The sequence below is a fragment of the Aythya ferina genome (assembly GCF_964211825.1).
Source record: "Aythya ferina genome assembly, chromosome: 22".
NCBI classification, from domain to species: domain Eukaryota; kingdom Metazoa; phylum Chordata; class Aves; order Anseriformes; family Anatidae; genus Aythya; species Aythya ferina.
The window spans coordinates 3,650,601-3,671,753 of NC_140320.1; the positions used below are offsets into that span (position 1 = coordinate 3,650,601).

Below are 21,153 nucleotides of genomic sequence, written 5' to 3' on the forward strand. Positions count from 1 at the left end.
ATACAAAATAGGAACAAAACACTTTTTTACTGCGCTGTTTCAATATGATCTACAGTTAAGATTGAGCAGCAATGTAAATATGTGTATAACTAAAACAGCATGAGAGCACTTTTATTACACCGTTAGGGAGAAAAAAAAAAAAAGCTTTTTGGGCCAGAGACATCACCTATCTGGAAGGGAGTATTAGCTGTCACAGGCAGAGGACAAGTATACATAGGGAAAGCTAAATAACATTGTACTCAAATGTAAAAACTAGTCTAAAACATTAGATTCTGGTAAAGCTAGGGCAACTAGCTAAAGCACTGATGTCATTTGACCTGGAAGTTAGGGCAAACGCTTTGCTTGTGAACAGAAACATCAATGGGACACATGCTGCATGACTGAGAAATATGCAAGTGTGCATGTGTGAAGTATGGTTACACATCTAGTAACCTGAAAATAGACCTGTCTTGTAATGTGCAAAGATACACAGCTGTCCGAGTTTCACCACAGTGTTTTTATTTCCTTGCTGACTGCTGAATACCGTAGAATTTTCCACATACACTTCATTTACTTCCACAGCACATTGGGCATCTGTTATTTTTCAGGACAAAAGTATGCCAGGCTTTGCGTTCCTACAAAAAGAACAAGGTTTAAGGCTCACTCTGATCACACTGGACTGCTTCTGAGTGCTATCTTCAGTTCCACAGCACACCTTGTTCATGCTCTTCCTCAGGCGGGGGGGGTCTCAGTGCTCAATTTCACATTTCTTTGCTCCCTGTAGCATCCTGGACTTGTGTCCTCCTCAGCCTGTCAGAAGTTCATCTTCACTTTGATTTTAAAAGTAGTCTCATTCACATAGGAGACAGCTTAGTGCAGTAATCAATACAGTTTATTTTTTATTTTATTTACACAAAATATCAGATGTCTCAGAAGACAAAAATCTTCCGTATATAATTGTTCCCAATGCTTTCAGCATCACAACAGCAACATACCTAGATAGTGAATTAACTATGCAAATATTTTAAGTGCACTAATATAGGAGACAGATTCTTAGCTGAGGTAGATTAGCTTCTGAAGAAATCAAGAATATTTTCACCCACAGATGAAGAAAATTTCATTAACATCCACACACCTGAAAAAGCAGAAATTAACTGGTTCCTGTGGGGAAGGGGAAAGGGCAGAAAAATTGGTCAAAATTTATATTGTTTCACTCAAGCCACTGATCTGGAGATGGAAGAATGGAGTTAAATACATTAGGCTTAAATAAGCAAGTCATCCATTTCAGAGAATCACAAAGGAAATTGTATGCAGATTCCCCATGGGGTATGCAAAGCATTCCAATGGTCACAGAATGCCTTACATTTATGTCTAGAGACTTAAAACCATAGTATTGAGATCCCTGATTTAATGTGAAAGATTATGTACTTCTACAAGTTAATGGGCTGTTACACAAGACTGGAGAGCATAAGTACTTTTGAAATAAAGCATGGACTTCCCCCTTGCAGGGTAAATACCAGCACAAGAGCTCACCAACAATAATACATCAAAATTACTTTAACATGCTTTGACAACTTATTTTGACAGGTGCTTAATTACAGCTATATATCACAAGGCATTACATTCCCCCTTCATTGCTTTGTGAGCAAGTGGTACAGGAACATAGCCCATACCTATCAAAAAGAGCAACTCCACCATGTCATCTCCTAACAGTTAAACACAAAGCAGTTAAGTCTTACATTGTTCGGTATTTCAGCACACATCAAGACAGGCTCCAAACCCCATGCCCCACGCTCCACTTCTTGTGTCCCTGAACATTAGTTCCATTAAGTCAGTTCCTCCGCACACCGTTCCCTATTGTATCACACGCAAGGTGTTACTTAATGCCATTTTAAAATGTTTTTAGATCTGTATGCTTGTAACATTTTAAATAACATTGGTTTAAGACTCTTGACAAAGTACGTTAGAACAGTTAAAGGAAAGACGATAAACAAGAAGTCTAATTTTCTTTCCTTAGCCTCTGTGGATTTTTTGCATTTACAGCATTGGAAAGGTGTGCACACACTGTCTGATACAGAGTGTTACACTTTCCTTGCAAAAGTTGAATTGATTTGGCAGACCAACTTCAAGGGGATGCACGTATCAGAGCCTTCCCAGCCCCTCACTGCTCAGAGGGCTGCAGAAATCCAGCTGAACCCTTGGGCCATGTGCCTTCTTGTCCCCCAGCTGGCCAAAGTCACTGGCTAAACAGAATTTAGCCTCTTCGACTTCTGACAAAGCCTGTCAAAATTCAAGCCCACTGCCACCTGCAGGAGATCTGCTCCCCCAGCACATTGTGGCTGCAGACCAGTTTTGGTGTCCCCACACCTGGTCACCCACCAGTGCATTGCAGCAGAACCCCCTGCCGTGGGCACAGTGAAGGCAGTGCGTCAGCAGAATATCAGCTCCCAATTCCCACACCTTTGGTACACATGTACTGAATGTAGTGTCATAACCAATATTCCAGAGCCTTCCAAATAAATGAAGGTATTTCTTTAACTGCAATGCAAGGCCCACTGCTAACCTAGACCCACTCTTGTCCTGTCTACCCAGCATGGACTTAGCACCTGAGCTCTCTATTCACACCCTAATAGGGAACAAGATTCCATATTTTATATCAATTTTATATCACATCAACCCTATTCTCACTTCTTTAATGAAGAAGAGTATCTCCAGATGTTTCTCACACAGGTAAGCCAAGCTAGCTTACTTGAGACTGATCCAGGAACTAGTAAGTCACATAATTAGTCATGCCATCCATATTCCTCATTCTGGCAATAGGCACTGGAAGAGGACATTCCATACAGGCCCAAGAAAGAGCTGAATGTGGCTTTAACTCAGATACCTTGAGCACCAGATGCTGTGAAGCCTAGATCAGAAGAAAAAGCAGCAGAAGGGGCCAAACTGTTTAGAGCAATGACATGGGTGGAAGATGGTTTTGTTCCAGGAACCTTAAAGCACATCCCCCACCTAAATAAGTACTGGACTGAGCAAAAACAGGACTAGCAAAAAGATCAAACAGCTTGAGACAACAGTATGGTAAGTAAAAGATTAAAAAATAATGAAGCTGCTTTCAACCTAAGTAAAACTTCAGAGGAGAGCACACATGTTTAGAAACGCTTTGAAGAACCGCGTTGCATACATCTCAGTTTCCTTTTTAAGGGAGAATTTCGAAACATCAGTGTGACAGCCTCAATTAGAAAGCAAGGCCTCTTTTCACCTTATTACAGCTCAGGCCAAGGACTTCGTTGTTCAGTCACTACAAACTCCAACCACAGTAACTGCAGGAGAGCTACATTGCCTCAGCTATTAGCCTGGTGTTTTCCCCAGCACAATGAGGCCTCTGAAGTCTAGTTAAAACATGAGAGAAAAAAATTACTTTGGTACTAATTGGATGACAGACAGGTGCAGAACACTCAAGTTACAGAATGCCCACTACAGAACTCAGGTTTCTTCAGGTCCTGCATTTGTCTTCATTATACTGACTCTATCCATAGCTTTCAAACAACTTCATTTACATTAAAGTTGCAAGATCTCTAGAATCATCTAAGTGTCTTCAGCCAAGTCTCAGTAGTACAGGTCTTGACACATTAAGGAACTTCACTGATGCTTTGAAATATTGCACAGAAAGTATTCATTTTAAACTCAGTCATGTCTTCAGATTATAACAGACAGCTTCTAACACTGATAAAATTTCCCAGAAGGTAGAGTTACTCTCGTAAATACACAGACTGGCCCAAGTCAGTCCAGTTAAGATGCACATCTACCAGGAAGAGGCATCTCTAGCCACTATTAATCATTCAGTACAGCCAAAATACATCAGCAAGGCCATTACCAAAGACATGAACACCAGCTATTGTTCATTAGGTATTCATTCTTCACCATACAGAAGGACAACATGCTTCTAAGGAAAAAAAAAAAATCAACCTGTTAGACACCAAAGAAGAATTCAGTTGCTGTAAGGCCCCCCCTTCGAAAAACCAGAAAGGATATTAAACAAGCATACTGAGAGATTGCGATACAATCCCCATCTTCAGTCTGCAGGGATGGGAAGCAGTTGAAACAAGCCTCAGCCTTCCACACCTGCATGGCCTGTAATGGAAACAGAGAACAAATACAGCCTGCATGTCTCAGGCTGACAGAACAGTTTTTACAGCACATGCTCTTGATCACTTTTACAATCTTTTTCTTGCATCTGCAGAAGCCTGAAAATCCTTACAAGTTCCCTTAGCCGGCTCTTTGGCTGTACCCTGGAAGTCCTCAGGCTTGTAAGGATGTGTTGAAGCTGTGTCTGGAACTTGATCCACCTTCTTGGCAACTGGCTTTGTGTAAACCACACTGAAGGGCTCCTTACTGAGATTATCTCCCATGTTCACAGGTATGCCTTCCAGGGAAGTTTTAAGTGATGTACGTCTCCTGCCCAACAGTAGGAACCTTCTTGCTGCTACCAGAGCACCCAGCAGGCCTGTAAAAGACTAGTTATAAATGACATTAGTTACTTTTACAAGTGTTAGCTATTCCACCTTAGTTTTTCCATTCCTAAAAACATTTCTCTTGTGAAGCAAGCTAAGACAGACTGCAAGTTAATTCAGTACCTCACCTGAAGTGGTGCCACTCAACAAAACAAAAAGTTTCACATTAAAACAAAAAGATACTTCAAGATTTCACATATAACCCAGAAAGTAAAGATAGCAGGGGGAGCAGCAAGACCAAGTTTTTGAAAGATTCTAAGTGAGAAGAGCAACTCTTTATTCTTAATAGCTACAAGTCACTATTTCAGTAGAAGAACCATATTTTTAATGCAGAGAACTAACATAATCATTATTTTTGACTCCCTTTCAAGTTTCAAGGATCTTGGTGTTGTGGGTTAGCTCTAAGCCCCACACAGCTTCTCACTCACTGTCCCCCAGTGGCAGGGAGGGGTGAAACAGCATAGGAGCAAGAAAATTCACAGGCTTAGATATAAACGGTTAAAGCAAAAAGGTAAAGTAAAGCAAAAAGGTAAAGAAAAAGCTGCGTGCACAAAGCAAAATAAAGAATCCATTCACTACTTCCCTCCAGCAGGCAGTGATTAGCCATTTCCAGGAAAGCAGGGCTTCATCATACCTAACAGCTACTTGGGAAGCCCAGTGCCTATCTCTGAGTGTCCTTCCCCCAGCATTTACTGCTGAGCACAGCGTGCTCCCGTGGGGAATATTCCTTTGGTCAGGTTGGTTCAGCTGTCCAGGCTGTCCGCTTCCTACTTGTGCACCCCCAGCCTACTCACTGGCAGAGCAGCAAGAGAAACAGGAAAAAACCTTGACACTGCGTAAGCAGTGTTCAACACTAACTAAAACAGTGTTATCAGTGCTGTCACAAATCCAAAACATAGCACCAGAGCTACTATGAAGCAAATTAACTCTATTTTAGCCTAAGCCATTGAAGTACGGAAGAATTTATGAAGAAATACTTTACTATGAGGGTGGTGTTGTCCCATCCCTGGAAGTGTTCAAGCCAGACTGGATGGGGCTTTGGGCAGCCTGGGTTGGTGGGAGGTCTCCCTGCCCATGACAGGGGGTTGGAATTAAATGATCTTTAAGGTCCCTTCCAACACAAACCATTCCATAATTCTATTACTGTCCCGCAAAAGATTTCTAGTATAGAGCTGTTAGCAAGTCCATAAAAATAGTTTCTGGGGAAACAAGAATGTGTCTTTAAGGTTAGTGTTTAAAGTTAGCTTTCTGAGCACAGCTATTTGGGTTTTATTCTGGTATCTCACCTAAATAGTTCTGTGCAATCTGTAGCAAGTTAGAGCAAACAGAGCAGAATCTATTGCCATTAATTTCAAACCCACAAATGATGTACCTACAGGAACACAGCATATTTCAACTTCCACACTCTCCTCTTTGTAATTTACTAGCAAAGTTGCATCAGCAAGTTACATATCACTGCCCAAAGTCTGCCCCGTAACTAGAGCTCCAAGCTGTTTCCCAGCCATCATGTCCCGTTACCAAATTAAATAACACAACCTTATCATAAGGCACTACTGAGCCATAATTAGTAAGACTTGGTGCCCAGAGCAGGAAGACATTAAAGAACACTTACCTGACTGCCAGCTAACCAGCAAAAAGTTGCTGTAAACCTGCAACAGGCAGCACACCCCCAGCTGTGAGCACTACTGGTTGGCTGGTCTTATGTAGAATCAAGGAGTTGCACAGAATCGCTTCCCCAAAGTCCCTGAGCATCAGTTCCTCAGGCTTTATTCCTCCTCAAGCCATTGCTGTTATGTCATATGGAAGCTAAATATAAATGCTTTATTAAGCTACTTACAAACAATGTTTATAAGTTATGCATATTTTACTCACATTCTCACATCTATATTTTTGTGCCCCTTTGAAATTTGAAGTTTTTGTTCATAACACTGCATGACTATGTTCATTCATGTGAAGTGTTGGTAGCTAAACAGTAGGTCCTGCAAACCTATTTATACATTAAACACTACACAATTCATATCAGCATTCATTTTAGCATACTTAGAGTAGGAAATTAAGGACTTGCATGCAACTTTGCACCACTGGAGCCTTACAGGAGCAGACAGAGCTAAGCCCTTCATCCTGTGTATGTAGTATTTCAGTCCAACACTGGTAAATAGCAGTTGCCTGGTGGAAAGCAGCGCAGCATCCTGGTAACACTTGGTTCACGGAGAAGGAACAGCACGTGCTGAACAGAGGGACTTCAGGAAAGTGAGCTGCATTTCTGCTATTGGTTTCCTCTGAAAACAGAGGTGGAATCCACCTGGCTTAAGACAACTATTCAAGTACAGTGATGGCTCACACTCCAGCCTTAAAAACTTGAAGTAAACTAATTTATACCCAACTTAAGAGCATTATATGACCAATTAACTGGATTAATACCATTCTTAAATCTTTTTCACATGTGGCAAGTGATTTAGAAAGCATTACTTCACCAGCTGCTCCTGCTTTTTCTGGGAGAAAACAAACCTACACACACCATCTCTATTTTTGTGCTACCTGACAGTTTTTGTGAAAAATCACCATCGGTTCTCACAGGACCAAGTCACCATTTGTTGATACCTCGACTGTTCCTCTCATATCCTCACAACCCTTTTACAATGCAGCGCTCACTGTGCTAAAAAATGTTTTTATCAGAAGTGACAACATCTTTTTCAAAGCTCCTTAGATGCGAAAGGCAGCACTCAGTCTTTCAGCACCTATTGCACAGCCAGGCAGAATCAAAGAAAAGAGCTGGATTTATCCTTAGAATCCTATACAGAAAATTTAGCCATCTACTTCTCAATTCAAAGCAGGAAACAGGAGGTGTTTTTCCTGTCACGTTGCTGTGAAATCCAGAATCATGCTCGAAGTCACTTCTTGTCAGCTTGGACCATTCCCAGCCTCTCCTCTCACACCTGCCAAAGCACTCACATTCTGCCAGGGTGCTGCACGCAAACAAAGGGGGTTTTCCTGACTGATGCCTGACTCCAATTCATACGAAATTTGAAGCGATCATAACTGGCTAAGAATTCCATGCATTGTTGTTTCTTGTTCCTGGGGTTGAATTCATGTAAGAACCATCACCTGCAAATAACTAAAGGACTGAGCTCCCAACTGAAAGCAGCAATAAAGTTCACATTATTTTTTCAACCTTTAGTATGGGTACAGAAGATTCCTTCCCCATAGCCAAACACTCAGAGGAAAGGCTGGTGAAGAAGCTATTACTTTCTAACTGCACTAGACAGAAGACACCATGGGAAAAAACAGGGTGGACATTTAAAAGAATGGCAATAGAGTGGGCAATAAATCTGATTCACTAATTATCTGGAGATCCCATGCCATCCTAATGGTTATATTGCACATGGCTGACTCAATACAGCAGGATAGTTTCTCTTACAACAATTGAGAGCCTCTCTAGAGAACAATTGCAAATACCTATCAAGATCATCCTAATGTAAGTGAATGATGGTGGCAGCAACACGATTCACCACCTATCACTGCAGTTTCTAAATCTGTTAGGAGAATATACATCCTACTGCTGACAATAAAGAAACTGCTAAATACAGTTAGGCTTTTTTATTATTTGTTTCCCCCATAATTACAGTTATTTTATTGCAACACTGATGGCAGCCCATCAGCATTTGTTCATTCACTGTAGCATTTCATGATGCCAAATCAGACTTCAAAATATTCCTGTGTTATAGAGCTCATGTTGAATATGATTTCTTGCACAGAGCATGAATGGTTACATGCATTAGCTTCTTATGGCTCTCAGGCTTGCTCTTAGTTTCCAAACTCACTAAAACTGCATCTGTAATCAAGCAGTATATCACAGTAGGCTATTAATTTAGAAGATAAAATAATCTGTCTATACAGTTCAGCATCCCAGGCCAACTGCCATGTGAGTACAGGGGCAGTAAGTGATACATCCTGGCTGTAACACCAGTTTAGCTCCTTTATGTTCACCACAACGCACAATTATGGAGACTGAAACTCATTTGAACTTCAACCCTACCGTTCCCAGATAGGGAAAACTCAGGCTTTCAGCAAGGCAGAAGCTCACAGTTGGATTAAAAGCACATTAACCTCTTCTCAAACTCCAACACAGCTTTAAACTGTCCACATTGATATAACCACAGCTAAGCAGCTCTGCTGTTGGTCACTGTGCTGCGACCTAAATTTGAGATACTTTCTCGGGGACAAAGGAGCTTCTGAGGTAATGCACTGTTAAGAGGGCACAGAGGTAGAAGCTGGCCACAGTACAATGTCAGATAATAGCATTATCCCAAGTTTTAAACTTTTCTCCTTTTGACAGCTGTGAAATGTCACGTGCACATGTAGCAGAGCCAGAAGGGCTGTAGAGAAGTGGTTTCTATCAGATAGTTTAAGTAGCTTGTGGAAAGACAAGTCATTTTAACATGACAAACCTCGGACAAGGATTAGCATGTTGATGAAAATGACATTTGGAAATAATTGCTTACATCTCTGGATTTGGGGTGAAAAGTCACATTTTTTCTTCCAAAGAAGAAACCTAGATGGGATATTGACCTTCAGTGACAAGGCCGCATGAGCACTCCTTTGTGAGGGAGGCAGAATCTCCCCATCACCTTACTTTCATCTCTGGGCTGCAGAGCCAGCCTTTGCATGCCATGAATAAGACCAGGACAGGTACATGAGTTACACTTTCCATTACATGCCTCTTCTCTGCAAGTGATTCCTGCCCCTCAAAGGACTACTGATCCTCTGTTAAACATATATTTCACACCGTGCAGCACATCATTTTAAGATAACTCCCCTGCAAAAGCTTTTACGTTACTTTAATGTAATGTTCCAAATGTCCCACCAGGAACAGGGTTAAATACTCTGTTAAACATCCTGAAACCTCTAGGCCCAGGTTAAAATTCTGCCTTGCAATGAATACTGCTGTGAAAATCCTACAGCTAGTCAGCTGCCTGCAGAAAAGTCAAACCTGTTGCTTTTCCTGTGCCTGATCATTATGGTGCACATACCATGCACTGCCTTTCCAGAGGGCTTCCTGAAGTGGCTTTCATTTGACCAAGTATGTGTTGATTGAAGGCAGGTTCCTAACCAGATCCATCCCCTCCTCATGGATTACTGCAAACCTGTCTTTCACTGAACCACTTCATTCCAACTTCAGATGAGAATAAAGAATCCTAAAATATTCTTAATCAACATAAAGGTACTCTGCACTCCAGTACCAATAATATGCCTTAATATAAAGCCCACAACACCCTACTATTAGATGGAAAAATAACCAGATTTAGGACTCCAGCTTTAGTGCTCAAATGCATTAAACTAGGTTTCAGACCCTGCACTTTCTATCAGGTCGGAGCCTGCCAGCGCTTTCTCATCTCCACCCAGGTGAGAACTCCCTAAAGTACGGGAGTTTACACAAACACTTCATACCGAAGGTAGGGCAGCAGCCACCTTATGAAGCTGCAGAAAGAACAGCTAAACGTCAAAAGATTTGTTTTATATGAGCAAGTAATGCAGCAATTTAAACATACTCTCAGGTAGTCCCTAATCGAATAGAGCTGTAAGAGCAGCAAGCGCTGATTTTGTTTGCGTTGTTTTGCTTTTCCCCAACTACAATCATTACCCAATTACTACACAAAGTACACAGCAACTCATAAATTATTGATGGCCAAAGCGAGCTTTACAGAACAAGAGAGCAAACTGAATTACGCTGGTAAACTTCGAAGAAAAAACACTAAATTTTGACACACTCCCAGATCTTTAATCACTAATACTGAATTAGTTCTCAGGGATGTTTCCTTCAATAGTCTGAGGGCAACGCAGCAGATGCCTGGCCAGGCAGCTCAGAGCCCGTCACACAGGCCAAACCCCACTAAGGGGCAGGCCACTGCTGCCACCATGTTGTGGGGGTGGCCATTTTGGGGCAGCCATGTGGGGGCGGCCATTTTGGGGGCACGCATGTGTCTAAAACAGCTTTAAGAATTTTATTTTTTTTTTCTCTTTTTGAATTTGCAGTATGGTTTCTGGGTGTTTAGGACTGAGGTTGTAAGGGTAGATTGCTTCGCTAGGGCAATAAGCGGTAACTGGGCAGCAGCAGGATGGTAGGTGTGTATTTTTAGCCTATTTGCAGCGGTTTTGCAGGATAAACTCAAGGGTGGACGCCTTCGGGAACTTGCTGAGAGCTTGCAGCTTCCTTTAGAGGCAGATACAAAATAACCCCTCTGTTTACAGCTGCTTGTGTCTTTGTTGCTCTAGTTTACTGGCTGCTTTCACATTTATGTTTTCATTTCAGGTCTGGAATGAGGTGTATGTGCTTGAGCTCCTGCCTGCTTGAAAATGGAACCGTGTGTTAATCTACAGAGGAAGCAGGTGGGTAGGGAAGTGGCTTATGCATGTAGAAACAACCAGCAGCATATCTGCAGTTTATCCATATAAAAATTCTATATTTTTAACTAGTACCATGTTAGTCACTTTATGTAGAAATAGATTTAGTAGATGAAGTAGTTATCAAAATGGAAGAAGTATATGCATCAAGGTAAGCTGTGTCTCAAACGAGAAGGGAAAATGCAGATACAGGTGTTAATTGTATTTACGTGATAGTTTTGTGATACCATTCAGAATCAACTTCTGGACAGGCGTATGAATGAAAGATAGAAGACGTAACTGTCCAGAAAATAAAAATAATGAACTATTTCAGCTCTGTCAGTTAAAATTCAGAGTGTCTTCCTTCTTCTGTAGGTGATTTTCCTGCATTTCAGTGCAACTTCAAAAATAACTTGGCATAAATGCAGGGACAGTAAAACCCTAAAGAACAACAATAAATACTTGTAAGATTTTTTCATTTATGGAGTTGCTGCAGATTGAGTTAGATATGAAAACTTGGAAAAGAGTGCTGGGGAAAGGATGGGTTCATTAGTACAAAAGCTCCTCAGACCAGGAAAGGTAAGTGACTTACTATCTTGTTTACAAGCTAAGGGGGTTTAGTGCAGTGAATGGAAATCAGATTGGAACTAAACATAAAAAAAAGATAAGGTCAGATACCAAAACTGGGAGGTGCCAGAATATAGATGGTGGGGAAAGCGTGTACTAAGCATTACTTGAGATAGCAGCTATTTATAACTTGGTTTTCTGCCATTACATAAACTTATATGCCTTGTGAAACAGGTTTAGCCTCACTTGCAGTGAGGTTGAGGTGTAAAGCTTGGAAGATGGCTTCTTTTATGTTGGTTCTTGAAGTTGCAAGATCGTGGAGTCCCTTTGTAAAATAGTTTATGAAGTGAGCTTGCTGTGTATGGCTTCTTAAGACGTAATTAAGTAGATCTGTAAGGAATTGGAATCAAAGGTTTTGCCATGACAAAATAACACTTCTTGCTCTTGATATAGTCCATAATTGAGGCTTATTCAGTGGAAGCTGAAAGCTTCTTTTGTTCTGATTTTGAAACAAGTGTTAAAATAATGTATACCCATGTGAAACTTAGTAATTCCATAAGCCTCAGGTGTTTGTGCTAAGCAACTACTCTGTGCAGACAAACAGTGTTATGCAGTGTATGCAGTTCTTCTCTTAGAGAAGAAGCAATTGATGTCTCTAAAAATGGATCCAGCATTTAATTAACATATGCTGGTCAAGCCATACATCAACTTGCAAAATCGATAACAGCCTGCAGGACAAAACAGTAGTGCTGTTGTATAGTTAAGCTGGCAAGGAAAATCGTGCTTCATCTAAAGGTTGTTTGTTATATGTGACTACAGCAATGTAAGTAAATGTATACTTTATGCTTTTACTAGGCAGAAATGGTTTCCATTGGAAGGTGCACTTTCAGCTGTAAGGTATTAACAAGTGAACTATTAACATGCATGAATAGATTAAAAGCGGTGTAAATGAGAGCTCTCTTTCTGCTGGACAAATGAGTTCTATGTTGATTTGTTCCCCTTTTTTTGCAGCTGCCACTGGAGGATCTGGGGTTTCTTTGAAAACCTGCCAAAACTGACATTGCCCAGCTTCTTGAGTGTTTTATCCATCCTGAGGTGGTTTGTTCAGACCTGCAAGAAGAGTGGCAGTGAGAGATGGCTCCCTGCTGGGTACAAGAGATGCTGGAGGTTTCTAGGGATGGCTGTCTACATGGGTAAGAAATGAGTCATGAGGTGCTTTATTACAGGTATTTTGCTTTCACGAACGGTGAAGCTGTTTTGACCACTGAAGACGAAAGGTGTGCTGTAATGTATGCAAGTATGTAAAAGGAACTTTTCAATCTCTCCACAGCTTTCATCTTGTTCCCAGAGCTGATGGAAACACAGAGGGAAGTCCCACCACTAATGAAACATGTCACCTGCAAGTATTTAGCTCCTAACAGCACTGGCAGGTGGAGCTCAGGGAGAAGTGTTAGTGAGTAGTTAGTTACCTCTCGCATGGAATTAAATTATCTTTTTAGGAAGGTGTTAGTTGAACAGCACTAGTTCTGTCACGGTTAACGGTGAAACTGTTTTAAATTCCCTAAGTTACACTATGTCTCACAGTTGTAACAGTTGTCATTTAAAGGCTGGTCTGGTAAAAATAAAAAATGGGACAATATCAAGATGTATAGTGATCGTTCTGATCTCCAGAAAATAGAGGAAATTACACAGCATTTTATCCGAAATGTATGTTGCAGTGGTGAGAGAGAATATAACAAGACTTCTGATAATCTGTAGATGTTTTTTTGCAAGTGGCAGATTTGATTCCTTGACCTTTTTGTTCACGTAAGCAGCTTACCATTCATGCAACTCTTCTTTCAGCAAGCTGCAGTGTTCTTAGTCTGCTCCAATGAGACAGAGCTACTTTCATTAGAACTCAGGACTCTTGAGTTCTGTACCGTTGCTTTTCCCTCTAATTCTGTTGTCTTTCTGATTTTTGGTAGTACAGAGCTGAGCTTCACAAATTTAGTCAAACTCAGAAGCTGCATTTCCTTATAACGATTCAAACAATTGGCTTTATTCTTTGTTTTCAGAATTCATAAATTGAGATTTCTTAAATGTGTGGCTTAATGATGTATTCTTCTCTGCCTGATAAGCTTGTGCCCTTCTGAATTTAGTCTGAATACTGGTCAGCTTTTATGAACTTACGCAGTGAAGTCCTGATCCTGTAAAGAACTTGAGATGTTCTGCCCAAGCTCACTAAGGGGTATTTTGTAAACTGGTACAGGTGTGTGGATCTTTCTGATCTGAAGTTCTGTATGTGTCCTGATGGATAAGGCTTTTAATGGAAAGCTAAATAGACTGAAATAAGTCTTAAAAGTAGCAGTTAATTATTAGGAGTGCGACCTTAGAAGTTGGCTGGTAGGACAGTGATGTTAATATGCAAGTTCTGCTGTTGGGTGGTGTTAGCCCTTCAGCACAGATGCAGTTAGCTTTTGATGCTATTGTGGGAACTGAGCAGTTGGTTAGCCTGCAGCACTTGCATCACTACTTCTCTAGGGGTAAGGAGAAGGGAGCTGGAGGAGCTGAAATGGCTGTCTTGCTGCCATCACATTGAACGTTGCAATGCCTGTAGAAGTACTGTGAGTTCTCGTCCTTCAAAGTCAGTGGCAGTAGCGGAGAGGATGTCAGCAGGATCCAGTGTACAAGCATTTTTCTGGACTATGGCAGGATATTTGGGTTTCTAGGTTATTAGTAACCCTTACTCCAGAGAGGTACTGAAGGGAAGGGCTTAATATTCAATTTTAGAGCTGTGAAACTGGTTCAAGCCTTACACAGGAATAGTATCGATAATTTTCTTTCATTTTCTCTTGTCTGTTTCCTGCTTCTTGGTCTATGTCTTGCCTCCATGAAAGCAAAGGCTTGCTTTTTAGTGCAACATAACTAGTTAGCTTCTGATTTATTCCTTGCTTTGCGTGTTGGTGGTGCTGAATACTGGTGCCACAGTTACCCCTTCATGTAGTAAGCTTGGGAATTAAGACAAAACCAACAACAGCATAGCTTCAAGTCTGTCAGTTCTTCAGTGCTTTGAATACGAACACCCCTGCCTTCTGGCTGGAAGGGCTGGGCCCTAGGAGTGTGTTACAGGGCAGAACTGTTGCTCTACAGCAGCAGTAGGCTGATAGAGGGTACCTGAGCTCTTAGATGTTGTCTGCACCTGCACTGAATATTAAACCCCTGACAGCTGAATCTTTGTAGCTGTTGGATGAGGTTCAAGGTGAGTCCTCTACATGGATGAAAATACAACAAAGAAATGGAGGTCTTCACAGATTCAGAGAACAGACTGAAATGGCCAATAGATGGCCTTGGGGCTGCTTTCTTGCAGTGAGGTAATTTAGTTTTTGTTGCAGATTAATGAGTCGGGTGCTTGCAGGATCTGTGGCTCTTGCTGGAGAGTTGCAACCTTTTCTAGGACACGGTTGTTGTGCCATATGTTCTGTACCCCAGGCTGTAGAACAATGACTGAATACCAGAACTGCTGCTAGCACGAGGTCCTTAAGTACATGGCTGGGAGGTGACTGACCACAAAACTGCATATCTACTGCTAAATATTTGGAGAACTGGTGAGGCATTATACAAATGATGTTTATCTTGCCACAGATGATCATTTAATAGGGCAATTACTGGGTGAAGTATACGCTGGAGTGCAGTTGGAACTATTTAGAAATATTGTCTTAGTACAGTGCTTTTTCCTCCTGCTTATAAAGACAGAGCCAGTCTGCTGAGAAAGCTTGGAGAGTACTGCAAGCCTAAGTGTTAGGAATATAGAACTCTTTGTGGTTCATTACAATTCTTTCCTCAATGTTAGTAGCTTCAATTACGAATACCATAGTACTGAGGAAGGTAGGCAATGGTCCCTAAGAGTTTAACTTCAGCTAGCTGTAGGAGTAAAGTAAAACCCAAGAACTACTGGCTATGATAATAATGTCTCAAGCTGATGGATTTTTTTCCTCGTGCAGACTGCAGATTCAAAGACATTGGTATACCTTTGGCTTGCCTCTTACCTTCTGTTTTTATTCAACTGAATTGTGGAGCAGTTCCTTGGGGATTTTTAATAGGGTAAGGATGTCCCGATTATTGTATTTACACTGTGTTTTCAGAAATAACAGTTCCTGCTTACACCTGCAGACTTCTCTGCTCTGGTTTTTGTTACAGGCTGTATATCATCACCTTTTGATGCCAAAGCTACTCACTTGGACTGCATAATAATGAAAGTAGCTCTGTACTTAGGCTGAGAAATTTTAGACAGCACATTTTTATTTGGCTGGGGTGAAGGTTTTGGGGAATTTGCAGGATGCAGATGATCATATTTCATATGAATACGGCTGAAAGTACCTCAGTCCTCTCAGCTACACTAAAAGCATTTAACACGTAGTACCTGTGTGAGTATAGATGCTCTTACTGGGGAAGAAAACCAGTAGACTACCTTTGGAAGCCTCCAAACAAAAGGCTTTAGATTGTGACTTAAAATTAGTTTCTTTCAGATGTCCCTTGAGTCAGAATTTAGTTGAATTTAGACCTCTCATTGAAGTTCTTTAAGCAACAGGAAAGAACAGGGCTTATGTCAGGGTTGCAGCTATGAATGGAATCAATTCATTGAAATGAACGTTGCATAGAAGCGTGGCATTTATTGACAAACCTAAATTGTCTATAGGAATGTCCTTCAACAGCCATGCTTTTCTCTTTCAAGGCACTTCATAAGTAAACGTGTACGATGTAGAGGCTATATACCTTAAGCAGCCATAACTTCAGTAAATGCACTGTATACTTTGTTCATCTGTGAATAGTAATTGAGTCTTGGACTGCTTTTATAGTGCGCAGAGAGTAATACAACTGCCATGATGTATAATAATGCTTAAGAGCTCCAGGGAGGCTCATTTACATGATAGTGAGGGAAATGGTCTTGCAAGGAATAAAAATTAAGAGGTTGGTATTGTGCATGTTAGAGATATATTTTGAAATAGCAAAAGTCTGACGGGAAGGAAAATTATGGGGGGAAAAGTGGTGTAAAAGGCCATTTAAAATGCTGTTTAGAACAACAGTGGCCTTTATTTCTCCTCTCCCTTGGAAAACGGGGGTTCAGTTCCTTTGTGAGTGCTTGGTAGGGATGTTAAGTCTGGCTTTAGTGAACTGGGCACTTCTGTTCCTGAAGATCCTGATGATCTGGTGGGAGTGCAAGGAACCCAGGTGCATAGCTGGGAAATGCAGAGTTTTCCAAACTCTGCTGTGGTCAGATGGGAAGGAAAGATTTTATTAACAAGTTCAATGCGTTCTCTGGGCACAACATTAGTTTTTACTTGTTTGCTGTCAGTTGGATGTCTGTTTTCTCACTGCTTTGATAATTCCTGAGAGCATTCAAGCCTGGTCCAAACTCGGACTTAGTGGCTAAGGGCTCTGTAGCTCTCATAGGCTTGCTGCTGCTTCACAGGGGTGTTCATCAAAACATCTCAACTGATGACAGGAATGTTAGAGCAGAAAGGCAAATCAGAAATAAGATGCCCAGGCATTTAGTAATGAGCATGGAATGTGTGACAAGTGTAGAGCCTTGGCAGCGTGGTATGATTTGGGCTTTCATGTTTCCTTGATGCTCTTGCATTCATTATTTCCACCCATGTCCTAAGTATTTGTTAAGAGGAACTGGAATGATTCAGTTGCATCACCTGAGTAAATTATTTGAGTTCTAAGGGACTCAGTGTTGTCTTTTCAAAAAGCAGATCTCAAATGCCAGTGAAGAACAAATATTCAGTGTCTGAAAGCTCAGTCTAATCTACACCGTATATTGATTTCCTCTGAAAGTAATGAAGGTTAGTAGGAAGGGACCTGCACACTGTAAGAGGGTGGAAAAAATAAGGAACCGTGCTTAGCTCCACTTGTATTTTCTTTCTGCACCAGTTGGCTACTGTATCTTGCATGGGTGGTGGTCTTTGTGCGTACAGTTGGTATATGCATATGCCGAGCCTGTTCTTTCAAATGAAATCTGGAAGATCAGCCATAAATCTGCAATAGATGAAGTCTGTTTTGTTCTGGCACCACAGAAGATCAGATCCTTTTCTTAAGGAAGGAGGCTGATGGGTATATCTTGTTCCAGAGCTTTATTTATGAAGTCACAGGCTTATTTTCAATAAGTAAGGTTTTCCTTGGACTGTTTTGCCTTGTATCTTTTGTCATTTGGAAACAAAACTTCTATTTTTTCCCTACCAAAGTGGGCATACACTGCTTTCACTGTAACACAATGAGAATTCCCTCACTGTATAGTTTGAGGAGCCTCATTAGTGGTATAATTCCTCAGGTGCAGGTGTTCCTTCTACTGCAGAGCAATGAAGAAGCACTTTCCAGGGAATCTTGTGTACCTGGCTGAATGATTTGAGTTCTGAACAGTCTGTGGATGCTTTTGTTCTACTGTGAAGCAGTGTCAAACTTTATTACTGTAACTGTTTGAGATTCAAGACAGTTACACGTGGTTCCCTGTTTGTTCTGTCTAACTTCAGCATAGCAATACCACAAAGGTTGTCATTTACAGCAAGGCTGAGATGGGCGGCAGCAAGATGTGCTGTGTTTGGGTGCAAAAAGGGAATTGTGCTGTCTGAATAAGCTCGTCTGTTGCACTACCAAAAAGATGAGCACGGAACGTATCAGTACAGCTTGGTGAATGGGACTGACAGTGGAAGTGCTTTTGGGAAGAGCCTTCTTGTGGAGTGAGGGGCAGGGATAAGATGACTATGCTGATTGCTCTTGAACTCAAGAGTTTTCTTTATGATTTCTGTGTCATCAGTTCTTGTGGATGATATCCTGGTGACTGGTCCATAGTACCTTTGAGATGCTGTAAACTTTTCATTACTGGTCCCCTAAAATGTTGATGTAAGCACCATGGCCCAGCTATTTTTGAGTACTCCCAAGTTTATTTTAAAGTCAGAAGAGAGTGAGGGGAGGGTATTTACAAATGCAGATTTTCCAAGGCTCCCTGTACAGTTGGGGAGAGATCCTCTGGAAAATGATTTGCATCAGTCCTGACTTAGCTTCTGTCTTTAACTGCAGGATCTGCAACGATGGGCATCCTTAGCTGAAGTTAGCCTCCATGAATGCTCCCAGAGGTACGCTGAGGAGCTCTGAGCGTCTGGTCCATCATTTGTAAAGCATACCAAGTTCCTGTGTAAAAGATGCTGCTGGAAAGCAAAGTATTATTATTGTTGTCATAAAGTTGACATTAGTACATCTGCGTGTCCTGGGGGAATGTGCTGTGTGAGCATAAAGTGACTTGGTAGTTTTCCATCCTTAAAAAGACAGTCGCTTTTAGAGCTATGCTACCCGTGTTTATAAAGTGTATTGATCCAGCAGCATCATGGTGAAATATGACTTCTCTCATTAGCTAGCGACTGGAAGTTGCTGTGGCAATTCAGTAAATTAGTATGAGTACAGGCAGAGGTAGGAAATGGTGCCTGGTCTGGTGAGGGGCTGGTTCAAAGGTTTATGTGGCTGTTGTGTGTGCTTTAATTGGTGCCACATCTGTGTGCATTTACATGAAACTTTGCTTGTGCAGAACATGTTTTGCCTAGAAAATAAAACAAAACAAAAACCAGTTTTTTTCATTTGCTAATTGCAGGTTTTGGTATGCATTTGCTACAGAACAAGCTCTCTTTGGGAAGAAATGTTGCTAACTAAGATAGCTTACAAATGAAAGACAATTAGTAAAAGGAGACTTCAGTTAAGTTTAGGCAAAGCAGTAAATGAATGCTAAGTGTCCTTTGTACTTCAGCAGGGACAGCGAAACTCCTAGTTCAGCTGTGTTCTTTAACCATAAATTGGTAAAACTTGGTGCTGAGTTTTGTCATGTCATACAGTGGCTCAAGATGGCTTTAGCCTCACGGAAAAACAGTATTTGATGTGATTTGAGGTCTGTTTCTTTGTGCAGGTATTCATTTCAACCATGAGGATGATTATTTTCTGAATATTATTGAGTGTAACACCTCAGCAAATGCACCAGCACCTCTGTGACTGCACTCATCACATCACAGCTGCTCATTACATGTAATACCTTACCTCACTGCCATCCTTTCCATTTTGGTAACAGGAAAGCCAGTAGCTGGAGGTAGGTGAGGGCAACTCCCTCATCTTACATTTTCAGAAAGCAGTGGTGGAGGGGGAGGGAAGTACCTTAGTTGCTTTAGCTTTTTCTGTTGCTTGGTGTAAATTAGTACCCAGTATAACTTGTTCCAGCTGACGTGTAGCAGGCTACAGTCAGACCTTTCCCCACAAGCTGAACATGGATGGGGACCTGCTTGGGGAGCTGCTAGAAGCAGAAATGGTGACAATGCCTTACAATAGGAACTCTAGGTTTGCTTGGAAGGCTCCTGTTCCTGTGCTTTATTGACAGTGATGTGAAGTTGTGTGTAGCTGAAGCATGGGCTTGGCATCTTCGCGTCTTCAAGAGCACCATGGCATTCAGAGCAGAAATGTTTGGTTAGCTTTAGGTACTTCTGTCCTAAAAAAGCTGTCAAAACAGGTGTGTGTGGGGGGAAGCTAGGACTGTCAGCGGTGCTAAAGCCAGTACAGGTCAAAAGCTAACAGGATTGCAGTGTACTTCTGCAATTTGTGCTCTGCTGGAGTGGCATTAATGGCTGCTTGCCAGCTGTGACACCCTGCCAGACAACTTGCATTGCTGGTGCTGGTACATGCCACGATGCATGTTAATGCCTCTAATGTTGCTTGCAAAGGGCAGCAAACGCTTGCCTCCTTGGGAAAAGGCAAAGGGAGCGTGGAAGGGCTGCCAGAAAGGTGTTGCTGACAACTCTGAATTTGCTGCTGAGAGATGAATAAATAACCTGGGTAATGTTATGCAGAAATCATTTGTCTTTGTTTTAGCCTGGGCTGTGATGTGTGTAGAAGGACCACGGAAGTTAAAATAGTGCTGTTGCCACATCAGCTTTGCACTGCTGTGAATTGGAATGTAAATTTCAAGATAAGGCAGAACTGATGCAGCTGGATTCCTTACAGATGAAAACTTAACTCTGGCATTTTAACACCTCTCCAGCAGAGAGCCTGCCACCCCCCTCTACCTTCTTGGGATTTATGGCTTACTGTTAAACTGGCTGGGAGACCTAGTGCTGACAGAGCAGCCAATCCCTGAAATAGGTTTCTGGTGTCAGGCTGGCACACTGCTTACGCCTGCGTTAGATGGTGTAGTGGCTAAACAGAAAAATTCTAGCTGGCAACTGCCTAAATAAGCCAATCACTCTGCAAGTGGACAGCAGAGCCGTGAACCTTGCCTTCCTACCCTGCTTTGTAATTTGTGTTGTGCAATTATCCTGTAATGTGCAAGGTCGGTTTTACTTACATTACTTTCACAAGGAAGAGATTCTTCTCTTTGATTCTCCTCCAACTGCAGTATAATTTGGTGTAGTGACCTAGATGCATTTTGTCCTGGTTTCATGATAGCAACTTTTAGCAAGGAGTTGCATAGGATGAAACTGCTTAAACTTGTTTCCTGGGGTAAGGAAAGCTGGGTAGACTGGTGCCTGTTGGCCCTGGCAAGCCATTTCACGGGGAAGTGGCCTGAGAGATAGAGGTAAGTTTATAAGCATAGAGTTTATAAGCAAGATTCCTTGTATAAGCAAAGAATCAATAGTGACAGACACGGGGCTTTGGTAAGCCTCTTCTAAGGCAGCTTACTGAGAATGGTTTTTAAAACAAACAAAAA

The 21,153-nt window shown here is 41.5% G+C and overlaps 1 protein-coding gene and 1 long non-coding RNA gene across 5 annotated transcripts in view; one reads left to right on the forward strand and one right to left on the reverse strand.

Moving 5' to 3' along the window:
• The window catches only part of LOC311422437 (uncharacterized protein), a 128,365-nt gene that overhangs the window by 48,618 nt on the left and 58,594 nt on the right, over positions 1 to 21,153 (forward strand). The window contains exons 1-4 of one of the 3 annotated variants that reach the window (XR_014685353.1): positions 10,487 to 10,613; positions 10,801 to 10,877; positions 12,450 to 12,631; positions 12,769 to 13,081. Coding sequence is in view for 1 of the 3 variants with exons in the window: in XM_084495507.1 (XP_084351633.1) it covers positions 12,616 to 12,631 (16 nt within the window). In the remaining 2 variants the exon portion in view is untranslated. Of the gene's footprint in view, positions 1 to 10,486; positions 10,614 to 10,746; positions 10,878 to 12,449; positions 12,632 to 12,768; positions 13,082 to 21,153 lie in introns of those variants that run through there. The other 2 variants (XR_014685354.1, XM_084495507.1) reach the window with 2 other exon arrangements.
• On the reverse strand, positions 479 to 6,836 carry LOC311422578. Of its 2 annotated transcripts, XR_014685417.1 has the most exons (3): positions 6,371 to 6,836; positions 6,103 to 6,277; positions 479 to 4,493 (listed from the first exon to the last, which is right to left on the reverse strand). It is a non-coding gene; the product is annotated as an uncharacterized lncRNA (long non-coding RNA). The 2 variants fall into 2 exon arrangements; XR_014685418.1 differs by lacking the exons at positions 6,103 to 6,277; positions 6,371 to 6,836 and adding an exon at positions 5,125 to 5,449.